The 17,268-nt window shown below is 41.7% G+C and overlaps 1 protein-coding gene across 1 annotated transcript in view; it reads left to right on the top strand.

Moving 5' to 3' along the window:
* The window catches only part of PCGF6 (polycomb group ring finger 6), a 42,858-nt gene that overhangs the window by 22,810 nt on the left and 2,780 nt on the right, over window positions 1-17,268 (top strand). The window contains exons 8-9 of the mRNA XM_002756569.5: window positions 6,664-6,762; window positions 13,154-13,240. Of these exons, the coding sequence (XP_002756615.1) occupies window positions 6,664-6,762; window positions 13,154-13,240 (186 nt within the window). The remainder of the gene's footprint in view (window positions 1-6,663; window positions 6,763-13,153; window positions 13,241-17,268) is intronic.

Genomic DNA, 17,268 nt, shown 5'->3' with positions numbered 1-17,268 from the left:
ATGAGATCAGGAGTTTGAGATCAGCCTGGCCAACACAGTGAAGCCCTGTCTCTACTAAATATACAAAAAAATAGCTGGGCATGGTGGTGGGTGCCTGTAATCCTAGCTACTTAGGAAGCTGAGGCAGGAGAATCTCTTGAATCCAGGAGGCAGAGGTTGTAGTGAGCCGAGATCGTGCCATTACATTCCAGCCTAGAAGTCTGGACAATAGAGTCTAGGGCAATAGAGCTAGACTCCATCTCCAAAAAAAAATAAAAGGAAAGAAAAGACAGGACAAATGTTTGATTCTTTCCCTTTACTTGCCACATTTAAAATAATGAGTTGGTTCACTAGCATACTCCAGACATGGTCAATTAGGTTTTGTTGGTACTTTGTTATGAACTTATGGGTTTAAACATAATATGGTGTAAAGCCTTTCAGTTATAATTTTTTTTTTTTTTGAGACAGAGTTTCGCTCTTGTTACCCAGGCTGGAGTGCAATGGCGCCATCACGGCTCACCGCAACCTCCGCCTCCTGGGTTTAGGCAATTCTCCTGCCTCAGCCTCCTGAGTAGCTGGGACTACAGGCGCACACTGCCATGCACAGCTAATTTTTTTTTTTGTATTTTAGTAGAGACAGGGTTTCACCATGTTGCCCAGGCTAGTCTAGAACTCAGCTCAGACAGTCTGCCCACCTTGGTATAATTCTTATTGATGTTTAAATTGCCCTATCATATCATAGTCTATGGTAGCTTCCTGGCTATCTAACAACCTGTTTTCATGCTTACTTTGTATATCTCTTGCCCCAGACATGGAATCAGTCATTTTCCCAAGGGGTCCTAGTTCCTCTTGGTGATCATTGGTATTTCAGAATTACAAGCTGGTTTGCCTTGCTACTTGGGTTGGTCTCTGTTTCTAGGTCTTTTCAGTTGATAGAGGTAGGAATATTTTTCAAGGCAAATATATCATGAGTTAATACTACTATCTTTTTACTGAAAAAAACAAATATATATATATTTACCTATAGATTTTAGACTAGCTTATTTCAATTTATCAAATTAACCTTTTTGTTATAGATGACAGGAATGACTGTCATACAAAATTTCAAAGAAGTTGGAATCTGAGTATTCTTTTTTCTGCTTATTTGCAGACCGCAGGAGTGTATTAGGTATAGTGGAAAAAATAATAAATTGGCTATCTAGTTGAGAGCTGATTTTGTAGCCTTAAGCATGCATAAATATATAAATATAGGCCAAGACCTATTTTTTTCTTTCAGATATTGGCATATGTCGTAGTTCTGATTTGGGTGATCTAAGAATTACACTATTCATAACATTAGCTAAATTGGATTAATTTTAACAAACATTGAAGTCATGTACCCACCAATAATTTAGAATTGAGGGAAATTGGATTGTCCTCTGCTGATATACCTAAGCTCTAGAAATTGACCTTCAGAAATGCATTGGTTAGCAGGTAGGCATCTAGTTAGGTTATCCTTAATAGCAGCTTCTCAAGGCACCTACTGGGATGAATTGTCATGCTAATCAGGCATTACCACATACAATGAGGTGCCCTCTTGGGGCCTCCAACCAGGATACTGTTTTATCTCCTCCTTAGTGAGATTGCCTTCACTTTGTGAAATATTCATTCCTATACCTGCATTAAAAGAATGAAAGCACTGGCCAAGTGTGGTGGCTCACAGTTATAATCCTAGCATTTTGGGAGGCCGGGATGGGCAGATCAGTTGAGTCTGGGAGTTCTAGACCAGCCTGTGCAACATGGCGAAACCCCATTTCTACAAAAATTAGCCTTGCATGGTGTTGCACGCCTGTAGTCCCAGCTACTCAGGAGGCTGGGGTGGGATGGGATGATTGGTTGAGCCCAGGAGATAGAGGTTGCAGTGAGCTAAGATCATGCCACTGCACTCCAGCCTGGGCGACAGAGCCAGACTCTGTCTCAAAAAAATAAAGAAAGAAAGAATGCAAGAACTTTGCCATTGTTCTCTAGATTATAGCAATGTCTTATGGTACAGCTGGGCCTTCTAAAAAGTTAAAATCTGGCCAGGAGCAGTGATTTACACCTGTAATCCCAGCAATCTGGGAGGCTGAGAGGGTTGGATTACCTGAGGTCGGGAGTTTGAGACCAACCTGACCAATATGGTGAAGCCCTGTCTCTACTAAATATACAAAATTAGGCGGGCATGGTGGTGGGCGCCAGTAGTCCAGCTACTTGGGAGGCCGAGGCAGGAAAAATGTTGGAACCCAAAAGGCAGAGGTTGCAGTGAGCCAAGATCACACTGCTGCATTCCAACCTGGGTGACAAGAGTGAGACTCCGTCTCAAAAAAAAAAGTTAAAATTCTTCACATAAAGAGTAAAATGATACAAATCATCTTAAAGAGACAATGGATAAACCCCCTGGAGTCTGAGCAGTGTGAAGAAAAAGAGGCGAGAACGACCCCTGGATGACCAGACCCATGCGCCGCTGCATCCCGCACCCAGCACCTATGTCCCACCTCAGTCGCCACCATGCCCAAGAGAAAGGCTGAAGGGGATGGATGCTAAAGGAGATAAAGCCAAGGTGAAGGACAAACCACAGAGAAGATCTGCAAGGTTATCTGCTAAACCTGCTCCTCCAAAGCCAGCCTAAGCCTAAAAAAGGCCCCTGCAAAGAAGGGAGAGAAGGTACCCAAAGGGAAAAAGGGAAAAGCTGATGCTGGCAAGGAAGGGAATAACCCTGCAGAAAATGGAGATTCCAAAACAGACCAGGCACAGAAGGCTGAAGGTGCTGGCGACGCCAAGTGAAGTGTGTGCATTTTTGATAACTGTGTACTTCTGGTGATGGTACAGTTTGAAATACTATTTTTTATCAAGTTTTATAAAAATGAAGAATTTTGTTTTACTTTTTTTTAAGCTATGTTGTTAGCACACAGAACACCTCATTGTTGTTTTGGGAGAAGGGGCATATGTCACTAATAGAATGTCTCCAAAGCTGGATTGATGTGGGGAAACACCTTTCCTTTCTAGTTTTGAGAGACTTCCTCTTGGCTCCCAGGAGGAGGGATTCCCTGACTTTGACACACATGGCCACCTTGGCACACAAAAGCCTTGTAGTATGGGAAAACAAATTCGTTTTTATGTCCTCTTCTCCCTTTCCGTCTTTCAGCATAGACTTAACTCCCTTAAGCCCAGACATCTGTTGGGACCTGACCCCCAGTCATCAGTTACCAGTGTGTCAGATAATCTGGACTTGCCAGTGATGCCACTGAGATGGCACCTGTCAAAAGAGCAGTGATTCCATTTCTAGATTGTGGATCTTCAGAAAAATTCTGCCATTTTCATTTCACTTCCTGAAAGTCAGGGTTGGCTCGTGAAAAGTTGTTAAACAACATGCTAAATGTGAAATGTCAGCCCTCACTCTAAACTTTCCCTGTTCAGAGCATCATATGAAGACTTCATTGGGTTTTATATTTCTGATTTTTGATAGTCCATCAAAGAAGGGAGTTTGAAAATTGCTGTATACTGTTAACGATTGTCTGCCCATATCCTGCCTGAAATACCATGATTGTTTATGGAAAGTGTCTTTAATAAAGCTGAATACAGTTTGGCTTGGGGGAGGGGGAAAGAGACAAATGGCTCACAACACTAACAGCTCTTCAGTGCTTACGGTTTGTCAGGTATTTTTATTAATTATTTACAAGCATTAACTTATTTTCGTAATTCTACAAAGCAGGTGCTATTTTTATCTGTTTTACAAATAGAGACAGACAAGTTCAGGAACTTGCCCGACGATTCACTGTTAGAAAATGCAGGGCAGGGTGCAGTGGCTCACGCCTGTAATCCCAGCATTCTGGGAGGCTGAGGTGGGCAGATCACGAGGTCAGGAGTTCGAGACCAGCCTGGCCAACATGATGAAACCCTGTCTCTACTAAAGATTTAAAAAAATTAGCCAGGCATGGTGGTGTGCACCTGTAATCCCAGCTACTCGGGAGGCTGAGGCAGGAGAATTGCTTGAACTAGGAGGTGGAAGGTTGCAGTTAGCTGGGATTGCACCATTGCACTCCAGCCTGGGCAACAGGGCAAGACTCTGTCTCAAAAAAAACAAAAGAAAGGAAAAAAAAAAAGAAAATGGCAGAACCAGGGTTTGAGCCCAGGAAGTCTGTCCCTGGAGTGCCTGCACTCAACACCTGTGCAATATGCTATACTGTGGTAACAACAGGTAGACCATTTATCAGTTGCTCAAGTATCATAAGCAAGCCCAAGACACCTAGAAAAATAAAATACCTAGCTAATATAGACTTTATGAATTTTAGGAAAGTTCTTAAGAACAAACTACAGATAAGAAATGGACAAATGGAACATGAAACAAATGTGTACCTTGGTCCCCTAGGTAGCCATTCAAGGCTCCCACTCTGTAAGTGCTAGAAAAACGCTTTGCAAGTTTCCTGAAGGGGACTCTTTTTAGTTCTGATTACTTCAGCTTTTCATTTGCATGAAGTCATAGCATCCTTAATTGTCTCAGAGAGATAGGAGCTGGGTAAGCATTAATTTTTACTTTTAAGCTCTGTCATCTACTTGTCATCTCCTACACTTCAAATTATTGGGTCCCACCTTCCAGCCACATATGTTTAAATAATAATCTTTTCATTTTCCCTTAAAAAAGAAAACTTTATCATGCAAATTTTTAAACTTATACAAAAATAAGCAGAATAGTATAATGAACTCCCATGTACACACCACTCCAATAATTATAAACTCATGTTCAGTATCCTTGTATGGCAATATAATGATACTACAATTTTTTCTTTCTTTTTTTTTTTTTTTTTTGAGACAGAGTCTTGCTCTGTCACCCAGACTGAATGCAGTAGCATGATCTCGGCTTACTGCAACATCCGCCTCCTGGGTTCAAGTGATTCTCCTGCTTCGGTCTCCCGAGTAGCTGGGATTACAGGCGCCCACTACCACACCCATTTAATTTTTGTATTTTTAGTAACGATGTTGTTTCACCATGTTGGCCAGGCTGGTCTTGAACTCCTGACCTGATCCACCCACCTCAGCCTCCCAAAGTGCTGGAACTGCAGGTGTGAGCCACTATGCCCGGCTGATATTACAATTTTTTTTTTAATGATAATCCCTTGATCAAATGTCCATGTACTATTTAAATTTCCTAGATTGTCCCATGAAAATTATTTGATAGTCTTTTTTTTCTTTTTTGGTTTGAGACGGAGTCTCGCTTTGTTGCCAGGCTGCAGTGCAGTGGCATGTTCTTGGCTTGCTGCAATTTTCACCTCCTGGTTCAAGTGGTTCTCCTGTCTCAGCCTCCCAAGTACTACAGGCACACGCCACCACACCCAGCTAATTTTTGTGTTTTTTTTTTTTTTTTTTTTTTGAGACGGAGTTTCGCTCTTGTTACCCAAGCTGGAGTGCAATGGCGCAATCTCGGCTCACCGCAATCTCCGCCTCCTGGGTTCAGGCAATTCTCCTGTCTCAGCCTCCTGAGTAGCTGGGATTACAGGCACGCACCACCGTGCCCAGCTAATTTTTTGTATTTTTAGTAGAGACGGGATTTCACCATGTTGACCAGGATGGTCTCGATCACTTGACCTCGTGATCCACCCGCCTCGGCCTCCCAAAGTGCTGGGATTACAGGCTTGAGCCACCGCGCCCGGCCAATTTTTGTGTTTTTACTAGAGATGTCCTTTCACCATGGTGGCCAGGATGGTCTCCATCTCTTGAACTCGTGATCTGCCCGCCTCAGCCCCTCAAAATTCTGGGATTACAGATGTGCACCACCTCGCTCAGCATTTGATAGTTTTTCAATCAGAATTCAGTAAGGTCTATAGATTGTAATTGGTTGATGTGTTTGTCATTCACAGCCCTTAATGTTACAGCCCATTTCTCCTCCATCTTGTTTTTTTCTTCCTTGCAGTTTTTATGTTGAAGAAATGAAGGTTTATGTATTTATTTATTTTTTAATTTTTATTTATTTATTTATTTTTTGAGACAGACTCTCGCTCTGTTGCCCAGTCTGGAGTGCAGTGGTGCGATCTCAGCTCACTACAGCTTCCATCTCCCAGGCTCAAACAATTTTCCACCTCTTGGGTTCAAGTGTTTCAACTGCCTCAGCCGCCTGAGTAGCTGGGATTACAGGTGCATGCCATCACATTTGGCTAATTTTTTTTTATTTTTTATTTTTTTGGTAGAGATGGGGTTTCTCCATGGTGGCCAAGCTGGTCTCCAACTCCTGACCTCAAACGATCTGTCTGCCTCAGCCTCCCAAAGTACTGGGATTACAGGCATGAGCCACCGCGCCTGGCCTCGAAGTTGTTTTAGACATTTGGTATTGGGTGTTTTATCTTTATCTTTAAAGTGTAAGTTCAGTACTTGAATAAAATTTTACTCTTGAGTTTTGTTTTTTAATGAAACAATAAAATAAACCAGCAAGCCTATTTAGAAAAATTAACAAACTTTTCAGAAAGGGAAAACTGAGCAGAATTTCCATTTTTCTTCTCTGATATGTATATTAGCTTGTTTCATAGTAAGTTTTTTCAAGAGTCTATTGAATTGTCTTTGCTATAAAATTTGCTTTAAGGTTTGCACATTACATATATATACATACACTTCACCCATATACAGGTATATTTAACCTAAAAGTAGATTTATCTATCTACCTGTTTATTTTTGTAGCCATTGGAAAAGAAGTTTGTTCGAGTTTCTGGAGAAGCAACTATTGGACATGTAGAAAAATTCCTCAGAAGAAAAATGGGTCTTGATCCAGCTTGTCAGGTATAGTACATGTATTTAAAAGAACAGGGAAAGTTGTGAGATTACCTCACACTGAAGAAAGAACTCTGTCTCTAGGATTTAATGCAATTACTTTTATTTTATGATGTTGTAGACATTGTTAATGCTAACTGAATATTGATACACAGTGATTCACACCCCCAGCTTTAATCACATTTGATTGTCCATTTCTTTTTTTTTTTTTTTTTTTTCGAGAGACAGGGTCTCTTTCTGTTGCCCAAACCAAAGTACATTGACATGATCACTGCAACATTGAACTTTTCCTGGCCTCAGGTGGTTCTCCCTCCTGTCTTAGCCTCCTGAGTAGTTAGGACTAGAGGGACATGCCATCATGCCCAGGTTTTTTTTTTTTTTTTTTTTTAAGAGATGTGGTCTTGCTATGTTGTCCAAGCTGATCTCAAACTCCCAGTCTCAGCTTCCCAAAGCACAGGGATTATAGGAGTCAGCCACTGTGCCAGGCCTAGTATCCATTTCCTACCGCCACTGACAGCAATCTTTTAGTGTCAGAAAAGAGCTGAAGATAGGAGAAATATTAAAGAGGCCTCAGTTCCAGCCCTTTCCATTTTGGTAATAGAGAAAGGTTCTTTATTCACTTTTCTTCATAGGACATCCTTGCATTTATTAGTTCTTCAAGTATAACAAGCAAGCTCAGGACACATAGAGAAGTGAAATATTTATTTAATATGGACCCTGTTAGTTTTTTCTAAGTTTTTTATGGATAAAAAGAGATCTCCTGTTCTAGTTATGTAATATTTTCTTATTTTTATATGATGGAAACCTCAAACCTCATGTATTGTTGAACATAAAAGTAAAATATAGTTCTAGTTATATGGTCCAATTAGTAAAAATGCACCTTTATATAGCTTTGCTTTTTCATTAGTAAAATGTAAATGGCATTTTTGTTATTCGCCATCATGTGTAAAATTTTATAGAATAATTTTTATCTAAACTACTGTATTGTGGCTGGACATAGTAGCTCGCCCCTGTGATCCCAGCACTTTGAGAGGCTGAGGCAGATGAATCATTTGAGGTCAGGAGTTTGAGACCAGCCTGACCAACATGGTGAAACCCTTTCTCTACTAAAAAATGAAAAATAGCTGGGCATGGTGGCGTACACCTGTAATCCCAGCTACTCAGGAGGCTGAGGCTGGAGAATTGCTTGAACCTAGGAGACGGAGGTTGCAGTGAGCCTAGATTGTGCCTTTGCACTTCGGCCTGGGTGACAGAGTGAGACTCTGTCTCAAAAAAAAAAAAATAAGTAAAATAAAATACCGTATTGTTAGTTAAATTAATAGTCATGTTAAAACAGTGACTGGCCAGGTGTCGTGGCTCAGGCCTGTAATCCCAGCACTTTGAGAGGCCAAGGCAGGTGGATTACCTTAAGTCAGGAGTTCAAGACCAGCCTGGCCAACATGGCAAAACCCCATCTCAACCAAAAAATACAAAAATTAGCCAGATGTGGTGGTGTGCACCTGTAGTCCCAGCTACTCAGGAGGCTGAGGCAGGAGAATCACTTGAACATGGGAGGCAGAGGTTGCAGTGAGTCAGCATTGTGCCACTGCATTCCAACCTGGGCAACAAGAGTGAGACTGCATCTCAAAAAAAAAAGAGGTGGCTGAAGGTTTGCTAGAGTTTTTAGTGCCAGTATTTACTGGTAGTAAATATATACCAAATCTAATGAAATATTACATCTCTAACTGAGCTTCACATATCTTGGTTATATCTTATGGCAGCTGAAAACTAGAAATGACTTATTTTTTACCTTGTAGCCACAGCACACTTGAGGATATTCTTAGGTTTTGGTTAGAAACAGAGAGCTATTTAGTGACTCCTGGACAAAAAATTGTGAGTGATCCCTTAACAGCCTTTTATTTCTAAAAGCAGAAGTTAGAAGACTTGCTGTTGATTATATAAGAAGTAGGCTGGGCACTGGTGGCTCATGCCTGTAATCCCAACACTTTGGGGGGCTGAGGTGGGTGGATCACCCCGCTGAGGTCAGGAGTTCAAGACCAGTCTGGCCAAGATGGTGAAACCCCATCTCTACTAAAAATACAAAAAATTAGCCAGGTGTGGTGACAGGCACCTATAATCCCAGCTACTTGGGAGGCTGAGGCAGAGAATTAATTGAACCCAGGAGGCAGAGGTTGCAGTGAGCTGAGATCACATCACTGCACTCCAGCCTGGGTTCAAGTAAGAGTGAGACTCTGTCTCAAAAAAAAAAAAAGAGGTGATACCCAGGAGGACCCTCTCTAAAATATAGATTATTTTCTCTGTGACTGTATACGCGTGTGTGTATGTGTGTGTGTGTTTGTGTGTGTGTGTTGGGGCTTTTTTCAGTGACAAGGATAAGATACCATGTTTCCCAGGCTGGGCTTCTTTTTTTTTTATTTCTATATAGAGTCTCACTCTATCACACATGTTGGAGTACAATGGCAAGATCTTGACTCACTGTGGCCTCTACCTCCTGGGTTCCAGCAATTCTCCTGCCTCTGCCTCCAGGTAGCTGGAATTATAGGTGTGTACCACCATGCCCAGCTAAATTTTTTGGTATATTTTAGTAGAGATGGGGTTTCGTCATTTTGCCCAGGCTGGTCTTAAACTCTTGGCCTCAGGCAATCCACCTACCTCAGCTTCCCGAAGTACAGGGATTACAGGTATGAACCACTGTGTCCAGCTTGTTTTTTTAATAATATATATTCGGTTGGGCATGGTGGCTTATGCCTGCATTCCCAGCACTTTCGGAGGCCCAAGTGGGTGGATAGCTTGAGCCCAGGAGACCAGCCTGGGCAACATGGTGGAACCCCATCTCTACAAGAAATACCAAAATGAGCCAGGTGTGGTGGTGCAAACCTGTAATCCTAGTAGTCCTAGCTCCTAGGGAGGATCAACTGAGCCTGGGAGGTAAAGGCTATAGTGATCCGTGATTGCACCACTGCACTGAGCCTGGGCAACAGAGCAATACACTGTCTCAAAAAAAGGTAAAAATAAGTGAAATGAAGGCCAGGCATGGTGGCTCACACCTATAATCCCAGCACTTTCAGAGGCCAAGGCCAAGGCAGGTGGATCCCCTGAGGTCAGGAGTTCAAGACTAGCCTGGCCAACATGATGAAACTCTGTCCCTACTAAAAATACAAAAATTAGCCAGGCGTGGTGGCACACACCTATAGTCCCAGCTACTTGAGAGGCTGAGGTGGGAGGACCACTTGAACCCAGGAAGTGGAAGTTGCAGTAAATCAAGACCACACTACTGCACTCCAGCCTGGGAGACAGAGTCAGATTCTGTTTCAAAAAAAAAAAAAAAGAAATGAAATGAAATAAAGAAATTATATCTATATTTATTGTGTGCAACATGATGTTTCAAAATATGTATACATTGTGAGATGGCAAAATTGAGCTAATTAACACATCACTACCACACATATTTTTTGTGGTGAAAACACTTAAAATTTCTACTCAACAAGTACAGTATATTAAGTATAGTCACCATGTTGTACAATATATGTCTTCTAGGTTGATTTTGTTACTAAAAATGTGGGTTTCTTTTTTGCTTACATCATGGAATTTAAGACTTTCTTTTTTTGAGACAGAGTCTTGCTCTATCGTCAGGCTGGAGTGCAGTGGCACAATCTGCCACAATTTGCAGAGTGCAGATTGCTCACTGCAACCTCTGCCTCCTGGGTTTAAGCGATTCTTCTGCCTCAGCCTCCCAAGTAGTTGGGACCACAGGCGCGTGCTAATTTTTGTATTTTTATTAAAGACGAGGTTTCAGCATGTTGGCCAGGATGGTCTCGATCTCTTGACCTCATGATCCATGCGCCTTGGCCTCCCAAAGTGCTGGGATTACAGGCGTGAGCCACTGAGCACAGCCGAAATTTAAGGCTTTTAGCATTTTGAAATAAAATTATATAAAGGGTGTGGTGGCTCACACCTGTAATCCCAGCTACCATGGAGGCTGAGGTAGGAGGATCACCTAAGCTTGGGAGGTCAAGGCGGTGCTGCCAGGGACCCTGTCTCAAAAAAATAAAAAAGAAGATATAAAATTTGTTTCAACTTTTAATTTTCTTTTTCAGTTCTTTGCTCTCTAAATAAATATTCTTAATTACTGTATAGCTGGTAATATTCATACATTATTATTTAACCAAAATGTTAAAATAGTGGAATAGAATTATCAAATATACAGACCCATTAACTGGGGACAAACACTGTTGAAGCCTAAATTTAAGATAGAGTAAATGAGTTACTTCTAATAGGAACAAAACATTGAGCTGGCTTACTGGTCATCAGAATACAATTCTTGGTGTCCTGCAGTCACTTGAGTCCAATTCCCACAGGACTGTTAAATGGTAAACTACCTTTAAAGTTATTTGTGGCAGATTAAAATAAAAGAAGACAATTCTGAAAGTTTAAAAATTACAGATCATGTGTTCTTAAGAAAGACTTGGCCGGGCGTGGTAGCTCACATGTATAATCCAAGCACTTTGGAGGACAAGGCGGGCAGATCACCTGAGGTCGGGAGTTCAAGACCAGCCTGACCCAACATGGTGAAACCCCGTCTTTAAAAAGAAAAAAAAATTATTTAAAAAAAAAAAAAGACTTAAGTTGATTTAAAATTTAAATATCAATAATTATCCAAATGTACTTCTTTCCCATAGAGACTCCCGTGTTTCAGTGTTACCATGGTTGATCTAGTGCTATTTACTCTTCGATGTTTTGCTGTATTTTGCTTTATAAATACTTAGTATTGTTTCATATTCCTTTGTACATTGTTTGATATTCGGACTTTATTTTGCTTTTATGAAATGAAATTTAGAACATATACCTCACATTGATCACTAAAAATTCTTCTATAAAAGGTGATATTTGATTTTCTTGTTAATCCTGCCATAACAAATTCCATCTTAAAAGTTAGGTTGGCCGGGCACAGTGATTCACGCCTTATAATCTCAGTACTTTGGGAGGCCTAGGAGGGCGGATCACGAGATCAAGCAATTGAGACCGTCCTGGCCAACATGGTGAAACCCTGTCTCGAACTCCTGGCCTCAAGTAATCCACTCACCTCAACCTCCCAAAGTGCTGAGATTACAGGCGTGAGCCACCACACCTGGCTGACAGTCATGACCTATTGGGTAAATCCAGGTTTCTGCTCCCTCTTAGGACTATGTGGTGTGATGCACTGTTTCTAGGTTGATTGTGTGGTTTGTTGCATTAAATATTGTGGGTGATTATAACACAAGGACAAACATTTTGTGTATGAGATAGGAGAAAGAGGAGTCAATGGTGATATTCTGGTATGGAAGACAGGGAGAAATATCATACCATAATCTAAATAGCAATGTTAAGAGATGGAGCCAGTTAAGTGATACATATATATTAATAAGCTGTTGAGGATCTAACCCCATTTTAAGCCAATCAGAAGGGAGTAGTACTCAGTGAGAGAAAGATTAAAGATTTGCATTTCTGTCTTAGCAAGTAAGTATAGTAGAGTCTTATTAAAATGTATATATACAACAATATTCTCTCTAGAGAATTCTGTATAAAAGTCAATATATTGGCCAGGGCACAGTGTTTCACACCTGTTTTGGGAGGCCAAGGCAGGAGGATCACTTAAGACTAGGAGTTTGAGACCAACCTGGGCAATATAGCAAGACCCTGTCTCTACAAAATTTTTTTTAAAAAAAAACCAATTAGCCAGATGTGGTGGCACACACCTCTAGTCCCAGCTACTTGGGTGGCTAAGGTGGGAGGATTGCTTCAGCCTAGGAGTTTGAGGTTGCAGTGAGCTATGATTGGGCCCCAGCACTCCAGCCTGGGTGACAGAGTGACACCTTATCTGGAGATAATATCTTAGAGCTTTGCAATTATCAAAGGGCTGAAAAGACCTTGTTGAGACTGTTCATCTACAAAACAGTCTCCTTAGTGTGTACTTTAAGGCAGTGTTGTACTTTGATTTATATGGCATCATTGAAAAGATACTCCTCGTAAGAGAATTTTTCAATTAATGAATGATTGCCTTTTAAAGCATTAATACCTTTTAATGATTTTTATCACAGATATTTAAAAAGATGCATACTTTCCTGGGCCATCTGATGCTGAATACATCCAACATGACTTAATTTCTTTGAGATTCAGGGAAATAATTTTGAATATCAGTTATACTGTGCTGTTGTCCTGCCATATCCTCTAATGCTCTTCCCATGTTACCTTATTTACTTCTATAAAGAGTTTCTAAAACTCTCATTTCAGGAGTGTTTAATCAGTCTAAAATAAAATAGCAAAATCTAGTTTGGAAACAATTATGTTGATTTTTATCTTCATTTCTTCAGATGGTATTTTGAAGCAAGAAAGCAATCTAATACTCTCTTCGTGTCCATAGGTAGATATCATCTGTGGTGATCACCTGTTGGAGCAGTATCAAACTCTAAGGGAAATCCGACGTGCAATAGGTGATGCAGCCATGCAGGTAGGTTCTAGACATTTCCCCATGTCTATCAGATAAGTTACATAGTGAAAGAACAAAGTTCCATGTTATCAGTAAGTTTCCATAAATATTCTACAATTATCTTAAAATTTCCTAGACTATAAATAATTATATTTAATATTTATCAAATGCTTACTGTATGTCAGGTGCTATTCTAAGTAGTTTAGATAGATTAGCTTATTTATTCTTCATAATTATTCTCAGGCAGTTTTTTTTTCTTTTTCATTTTAAAGATAAAGGAAACTAAGATACAGTAAGGACATGTAACTTCCTACAGTCAGTGAGTGAGACAGGGCTCAGACTCTAGGCAGTTTGATTCCAGAAGCCTTGGTTTTTTTTCCTATCCAGTGCTATAATAAAATTTGGAAGGCTACTAAGCCAGTATATCAAGAAGGGCATTTCAAGAAAAACTTGCAAGTACTTGTCAAGCTTTAGAGAAAGTTTGTTCAACCAATGGCCCAGGATAATTTTGAATGGGGCCCAACAGAAATTCGTAAACTTTCTTAAAACATGATGAGATTTTTTTTTTACAATAAGCTACTGTTTGTATTAGCTTGCTTATTTATTTATTTGTTTGTTTGTTTAAAACAGGGTTCTTGCTCTGTTGCCCAGGCTAGAGTGCAGTGGCACTGTCTCAGCTCACTGCAGCCTCTGCCTCCCAGGTTCAAGCAGTTCTCCTGCCTCAGCGTCCCTAGTAGCTGGGATTACAGTCATGTGCCACCACATCCAGCTGATTTTTATATTTTTAGTAGAGACAGGGTTTCACCATGTTGGCCAGGCTGGTCTCAAACTCCTGACCTCAAGTGATTCGCTCACCTCACCTTCCCAAAGTGGCGGGATTACAGGCATGAGCCACACTGTGCCTGGCCTATGTTAGCATCTTTTATGCTGGCCCAACACAATTCTTCCACTGTGGCCCAGGGAAGCCAAAAGATTGGATGCCTGTGCTTTAGAGATTTCATATAGCTTTTCTTGTTCAGTAGATAACTCAAGGTGACTATTTTGATGTTCTAATTAACCTATAATATGAGTGGGAATATAATGTGAAGTCTCCTAGTCAAAATAATAAAAAGCAAGATAGGATCTACAAGTTTAATGAAGAGAAAATAGGACCACATATTCTAATGTATTCCAGAACCTATAGTGGAAAATCGTTTTTTGTTTTGTTTGCCAGGCTGGAGTGCAGGGGTGCCATCTCAGCTAACTGCAGCTTCCTCCTCCCGGGTTCAAGCATTTCTCTTGCCTCAGCCTCCTGAGTAGCTGGGACTACAGGTGTGCACCACCATGCCCAGCTAATTTTTGTAGTTTCAGTAGAGATGGAATTTCACCATGTTGGCCAGGATGATCTCGATCTCTTGAGCTTGTGATCCACCCGTCTCGGCCTCCCAAAGCGCTAGGAATACAGGCATGACCTACTGCACCCAGCTGGAAAATTGTTTTGAGAACTATATGACTCTGAGAAGCTTATGAAGTACTAACGAAGATTCAATGAACTCTCAAACAAATGTTTGTTTGCTAGAAACACAATTCTCGGGAAGAAAAAAGGAGCTTCTATGGCAGGGTGTGGTGGCTCACATCTGTAATTCCAGCACTTTGGGAGGCCGAGGTGGGCGGATCATGAGGTCAGGAGTTTGAGGCCAGCCTGGCCAACATAGTGAAACCCTGTCTCTACCAAAAAAATACAAAAAATTAGCTAGGCACAGTGGTGGGCACCTGTGATCCCAGCTACTCGGGAGACTGAGACAGGAGAATCGCTTGAACCCGGGAGGCAGAGGTTGCAGTGAGCTGAGATCGTGCCACTGCACTTCAGCCCATGCTGGAGTGTATTTTTATTTGTGTAAAAATACACAAATTATCCCAGTGTGGTGGCACATGCCTGTAGTCCCAGCTACTCAGGAAGCTGAGACAGGAGAATCGCTTGAACCCAGAAGGTGGAGGTTGCAGTGCTGAGACCGTGCCATTGCACTCCAACCTGGGTGACAGTGGGACTCCACCTCAGAAAAAAAAAAAATTAGCTGGGCGTGGTGGCAGCTGCCTGTAATTTCAGCAACTTGGTAGGCTGAGGCAAGAGAATCACTTAAACCTGGGAGGCAGAGTTTACAGTGAGCCAAGATTGCACCACTGCACTCCAGCCTGGAAGATCAAGATTCCATTTCAAAAGGAAAAGAAAAGTAATTCTTGGCCAGGCATGGTGGCTTGCTCCTGTAATTCCAACACTTTGTGGGTCAGAAATGGGAGGATAATTTGACCCCAGGAGTTTAAGACTAGTCTGGGCAATATAGCCAGTCCCCAGTCTCTACAAAGGATAGAAAAATTAGCAGACATGTTTGTGCATACCTGTAGTCCCAGTTACTGGGGAGGCTGAGGCAAGGGGATTGTTTGAGCCCAAGAGTTCAAGACCAGCTTAAGCAACAAGATGAAACCCCATCTCTATAAAAAATACAAAAATTCACCAGGTGTGGTGGCACATGCCTATAGTTCCAACTACTTTGGAGGTTGATGTGGGGGAAATTGATTGACCCAGGAAGCTAAGGTTGCAGTGATCCATGATCACACCACTGCACTCTAGCCTGGGTGACAGAGTAAGACCCTTTTTCAAAAAAAAAAAAAAGAGGCCGGGTGCGGTGGCTCAAGCCTGTAATCCCAGCACTTTGGGAGGCCGAGGCGGGTGGATCACGACGTCAAGAGATTGAGACCATCCTGGTCAGCATGGTGGAACCCTGTCTCTACTAAGAATACAAAAGATTAGCTGGGCATGGTGGCGCATGCCTGTGATCCCAGCTGCTCAGGAGGCTGAGGCAGGAGAATTTCCTGAACCCAGGAGGCTGAGCTTGCGGTGAGCCGAGATCACGCCATTGCACTCCAGCCTGGTTAACAAAAGCGAAACTCGGTCTCAAAAAAGAAAGAAAGAAAGAAAAGAAATACGATTTTTTTTTTTGTATAATTGCCTATGTTCATTTGTCTCAATGGAACGACTGCTTAAAAGAAGTGCGAATATTGTAAGAACTATCTTTTTTTTTCCTTTCCTCACAATCTGGTCCCAAGAATTATTTTCTTAATGTAAATTACACAGTTCCTTGGAAGAAGCAGAAAATATACACACATGCATAGTTATATGTGCATACATACATATGATATGTTTTAATTGACATAATGCAATGCATGAGTTTCAACAAATACCTGGCTGTTCAACTCAAACCCCTCCTTGACATACAGAACACTTCTGTCACTCCCGGAGAGTTCTTTCAGTTCCTTCTCAGTTAATTCTTCTCCCTACCACCAAGGCAACCATTGTTCAGATTTTTTTCACCAGAGTTTAGTTTTTTTCTTTTCTTTTCTTTGTTTTTTTTTTTAAGACAAAGTCAGGCTGGGCATGGTGGCTCATGCTTGTAATCCCAGTACTTTGGGAGGCCGAGGTGAACGGATCACCTGGGGTCAGGAGTTTGAGACCAGCCTGGCCAACGTGGTCAAATCCTGTCTTTTTTTTTTTTGAGACGGAGTTTCACTCTGATTACCCAGGCTGGAGTGCAATGGCGCGATCTCGGCTCACCGCAACCTCCGCCTCCTGGGTTTAAGCAATTCTCCTACCTCAGCCTCCCGAATAGTTGGGACTACAGGCTGCGCCACCATGCCCAGCTAAGTTTTGTATTTTTTAGTAGAGACGGGGTTTCACCGTGTTGACCAGGATGGTCTCGATCTCTTGACCTTGTGATCCACCCACCTCGGTCTCCCAAAGTGCTGGGATTATAGGCGTGAGCCACCACGCCCGGCCCAAATCCTGTCTTTACTAAAAATACAAAAAATTAGCTGGGCATGGTGGCAAGCACCTGTAATCCCAGCTACATGGGAGGCTGAGGCCAGGAGGCAGAGGTTACAGTGAGCCAAGACTGAGCCACTGCATTCCAGCCTGGGCAAACAAGAGTGAAATTTTGTCTAAAAAAAAAAGACAAAGTCTCACGCTGTTGCCTAGGGTAGAATGCAGTGACACAATCATAGCTCACTGTAGCCTC

Source organism: Callithrix jacchus, chromosome 12, assembly GCF_049354715.1.
Source record: "Callithrix jacchus isolate 240 chromosome 12, calJac240_pri, whole genome shotgun sequence".
NCBI classification, from domain to species: Eukaryota; Metazoa; Chordata; class Mammalia; order Primates; family Cebidae; genus Callithrix; species Callithrix jacchus.
Note: the sequence above shows the minus strand (reverse complement) of the source record. Positions and strands in the feature narration are given on the sequence as shown.